The 4819-nt window shown below is 32.8% G+C and overlaps 1 protein-coding gene across 1 annotated transcript; it reads left to right on the top strand.

Annotated features, from left to right (window-relative positions):
• Positions 1 to 37: 37 nt before the first annotated feature.
• LOC110098475 (putative 4-coumarate--CoA ligase-like 8) lies at positions 38 to 3030 on the top strand (the record flags this gene model as incomplete). The annotated part of the gene is given in 5 exon segments (XM_028699141.1): positions 38 to 688; positions 1504 to 1690; positions 2194 to 2339; positions 2436 to 2503; positions 2928 to 3030. Coding segments are annotated over 5 exon segments (1155 nt in total), but the record flags the coding sequence as incomplete, so codon positions are not given.
• Positions 3031 to 4819: the final 1789 nt, after the last annotated feature.

Genomic DNA, 4819 nt, shown 5'->3' with positions numbered 1-4819 from the left:
CTCCATCTCCCACACCCTCACCCACTCCTACTCCATCCGCCCCAACGACATCATCCTCCTAATCTCACCCAACTCCATCCTCTTCCCCCCTCTCTCCCTCGCCGTCATGTCCTCCGGCGCCATCTTATCGACCGCAAACCACCTCTTAACCCGCCGCGAACTCATCTCCCAAGTCCAAGACTCCCGCCCATCCCTCATTCTCACAACCCAATCCCTTTACCCGAAACTCCTCGGCCTAATTCCCCGCCCCCCCGTCCTAATCGACCAATTCCTCCAAACCCTAACTCCCTCCCAAACCCTCACAACCACACCCAACCACGCCGCAGCGCTAATGTACTCTTCCGGCACCACCGGGCGCAGCAAAGGCGTGATTTGCACGCACGGCAATCTAATCCATATGGCCTCCGCGCTGCGGCGGATTTGGGGGACAAGGAATGAATCGGGGAAGAAGGACGTGTACTTGTGCGTGATTCCTCTGTTTCACATGTTTGGCTTCTCGGTATTTGTCTGCGGGGCGGTGGCGGCCGGAGCGACGGTGGTGGTGATGGAGAGGTATTCGTTGGAAGGCGTGCTGGAGGCGGTGGAGAAGTGGGGGGTGACGAGAATGCCGGCGGTGCCGCCGATGGTGGTGCAGATGGTGAAGAAGAGGGAAATGGCGAAGAAGTACGATTTGCGGTCTTTGAAAGAGGTTATTTGTTCGGGACTTTTAATGCAACAACCGATGACACGTGTCTTATTGAATACTCATAACTTATGTGTTCTTTAAATTTTTATATTATTCAATATATATCTAATATGTATTAGATATTTTAATTACGTATTTAATTCTAAAAGTAATAATAAAATTAATACTTATGATATTTAAATCAATTTTGAAACAATTTGTGTTAGATATATTACACTAATCTCAAAGCAAATCTTATGATATTTAAATCAATTTTGAAACAATTTGTGTTAGAATATTCTAACTTAAATTTTTTTCTATATGATATACTTTAATTACTAATAGCACATCATTATTCTTATTTAGTCATGTAAATTCGACAACATTAATATTACTTGACAATAAATTTACTAGATCTTATAATATAAGTTTTTTTTTTTTTTTCCTTTTTAAATTTAGTGAAGAAAAACAAATTAGTAATATCATTACAATTCATGAATGGTGATTATAAGGCTTAATCCCATATGATAAACCTATTTTATGAAGAAACCTAGAGAGCATGCTATTCTTATCAGTTCAATTATGTACTGATTAATACTCCATAGTAGCATGCAAGCAGAATTAAAGCTTCTTAATTTTCTTAAGCAACATTAATACACTTTTTATCTGCAGAAAGCAAGGATAATAGTGTCATTTCACATTACATCAAGTAAAAAACTTATGATTATCCTAATAATGAACCAATATTTAACATTTTATGATCTTAATCCAAGCATTTATAAGTAATTTACTGTTTCATATTGTTGTGCCTTGTAATAATAACCTGCTTTATATTTCAGTGTTATGGCTTAACAGAAACTAGTGGACCCATAACACTTTGTGATGGAGTGGAAGGTAATTTACACCATTCAATTGGTAGGTTGATACCATCCATTGAAGCCAAAATCATTGATGTTTGCACTGGTGAATCTCTTCCTCCAAACAAAAATGGAGAGTTATGTGTAAGGGGACCTCCAATGATGCAAGGTATTAGATCTTCTACTAAATTTAACTAGAATGCATTTTATCATTAGCTAAAAAAATTGGGAAATAATAGTTCATAATGCTCACATACAATTTTCATTAAAATGTCTATAATTTTCCCTCTAGATAGACTATGTGAAACCCCTTAGAAAATAAAGTTGAACTCTGAAATATTTAGGCATCTTTTCATGTAACGGTTGGACTTTCATCAGAAAGCCTGAAGTTAAGTGTGCTCGTATAGGAGTACTCTTGGGATGGGTAATCTCCTAAGCAATTACACAAACGGGACAAAATCATAAGGCTATTAATAGGCCAAAACAGATAATATTTCGATAGTTGAGAATTTAGATTGTTACATATTACACTTGGATCCTTATAATATAGATCACGGTTCACAGTGGATTGTGTAATATTAAAAAATATTAAAAAGATAAAAGACATTCTTGCAGAGTACAAGAGATAATTAATTATCTCAAATACTATCATTAATTAGAATATTTTTTTAGGCTACTTAAACAACCCAGAAGCTACTTCTCTTGCCATTGATGATCAAGGATGGCTTCACACTGGTGATCTGTGCTATATTGATAACAAAGGGCTGGTCTACGTGGTTGATAGGATTAAAGAGCTTATAAAGTATAAAGCTTATCAGGTTGGCTCTTGCATGTATACTATAGTGCTTTAACAGTTTACTCATTATACTATCATTTCGGTTAATCAACTATTCAATTCTTGTTCAAAATAATAGGTTGCTCCAGTTGAGCTAGAAGAAATTCTATCGACCCATCCTGGAGTTGAAGACGTGGCTGTGACATCGTATGTATTCCATTTAAAATCTGTGTGTTATTTGTTTTTTTCAAAAGCTATTAGTGGTTTGTTTAGGTAGTTTTCTGATTGCTTTGTTTTTCAGATATTAACCACACTTCCATTTAGCTTTTTTTTTTTGGTTGCTTTCTCGCCGTTTTCTAGAAAATTTTGTGGTGGGAAGTTGTTTTTTACAAGATCTACTAATGTTTAGAGCTTGTAAGAAAGCTGTTGTTTGACTTTTCAAAAAAGAAATTATAATACACACAATAGCTTTAAAAATTTTACTTTTCTCACAACAGCTTCACAATCATCTTTACGAAAAACTACAGTATCCTTAAAACAGATAGATCCTAAGTTACTGAATCTTTTGATAAGTTATTAAGTTCATATGTGTGTGACAGTATTTTTCATGGCATATTGAATATTATTTTAGGTTTCCAGATGAGGAGGCTGGTGAGATTCCTATGGCATGTGTGGTGAGGAAGGCAGGTTTTGAGATGCAGAAAGATGAATTGGTTGCTTTCATGGAAGACAAGGTAAATATTGTTGTTCTCTTCTGCAATTACTGTTCTAAAACCATGCTGGATTTGCAGAAAAAAAAAACTTAAATTATTGAAGAAGATAGTAAATGTTTCTTTATAATGTTGGAAGAATGTTTGATTAGAAATTCAAGATATTTATAGAACAACTAAAGGATAATTGTTTATTGCAAAACCAAGAGAAACCTAGAAAAGCTCTCAACAAGATGCTTGAGAATTGATTAGTTATATAACCAAGAAGATTATTAATGAACAATTACAATAACAATTAACCTTTTGCCTATTAGCCAACAAAATTAATATTGCCTCTTTATTTTTTGTAATTATGATTTATTATTTAATTAAATGTCATAATAGGTATCATTTGTAACTAATAATTTTTATTCATATAAAGGGTTTTCGTATGAGTATTGGGAATAATTAGAGGTTAAGGATTTGATTGGTCTCTTGAGAGTTCAAATTAACCTAAATAGTATTCTAGAGAGACTCATTGCATTGGTGAGTTAGAGAGAGGTGGGATTTAAGAAAGCTTCATCTTTCTCTTTCTTATATTATTGCTTAATTAGTTCTTCCATTAGTGAAACTTGTGTTAAGCATGGAGTCACTATATATTTTAATTATTAAAAATTTGTCATTCTCCTCAACAACTACAAAGTTCTAAATAATAGCTACCACTAAGTCTTAAATAGAGGCTATTACAATATTAGAAATGTAGATTACAATAAAATCTTAAATGGAGTCGACCATAAAGTTTTAAATGAAAGCTATCATAAAAGTTTGTGATATATGCTTCAAAAGTCTTCAATGGAGTTTGATTATTATTGTTGGATGGTGAACTCTTTACTATATAAACTCATATAATCGTCGCATGTAAAGCATCTCACAATCATAAGAAAATAAAGAGAAAATGGTGAGAAGAGGAAGAAAGAAGGGAAGGGAGGTAGAAGTTCTTGTAGTAGAGAAATGAAGGGAAGGGAAAGCATCATCAATGCATTTAGTCTATACATTTAGTCATTATCTTCATAAGAACTAGTTGTGTTTCTTCTTAGTCATTAGCACAGATAAAGTGATATCTTTGTCTTTACGAAACATAATCTCTGTGTGTATCTTTTTCAAAGATTAGTGAAATATTTGATCTAATGAATAAACGTGAATCTCATCAAACTGTGCGTCTTATTTTTAAGATATTTGGTATAGTCATTCTCCAATCTTTAATTAGTTGTTTGCTCAAAGTTTATTACTATCATAACAATTAATATCAGAGATTTGGTCCAAAAAAAACTTTCAAACTTGGGCCATTGTGGATGGGAAGATAAAAAATTGATAATTTTAGTAGCATTAAATGCATGCTAAGAAAAAAGGTCAATCAATAGCATTGTGATTTTGGGTCTATGCATTCCATAAAGAGGATAAAATTTGTGTGAGGATATCCTTTAATATGTGTGCAATAAAAAAATTGATTGATTATTCATGTTATATACTCATCTCAAAATAAATACAAAAAAATATAAATTCATCATGACCAAATTCTAAATAGAATACCCTCATACAATTTTTATTCCCATATAAATATCTTGAAAATTTTTTTTTTCAAAATTATTGTAAAAATTCTTCATTTTGTCTTTCAATCTTATATGTAAGAGTCAGAAAATTATATTATGATTGTCATTGTGTTCTTCATGTGTCATATATATATATGTCTTCAATTATTTTTTTACGTTTATGTCTTCCCTATTTATGTAAATTAATCAACTATATAATTTAGATAATTACTACCATTTGTCAA

The sequence above is a fragment of the Dendrobium catenatum genome, unplaced genomic scaffold (assembly GCF_001605985.2).
Source record: "Dendrobium catenatum unplaced genomic scaffold, ASM160598v2 fragScaff_scaffold_1220, whole genome shotgun sequence".
NCBI lineage: Eukaryota > Viridiplantae > Streptophyta > Magnoliopsida > Asparagales > Orchidaceae > Dendrobium > Dendrobium catenatum.
Note: the sequence above shows the minus strand (reverse complement) of the source record. Positions and strands in the feature narration are given on the sequence as shown.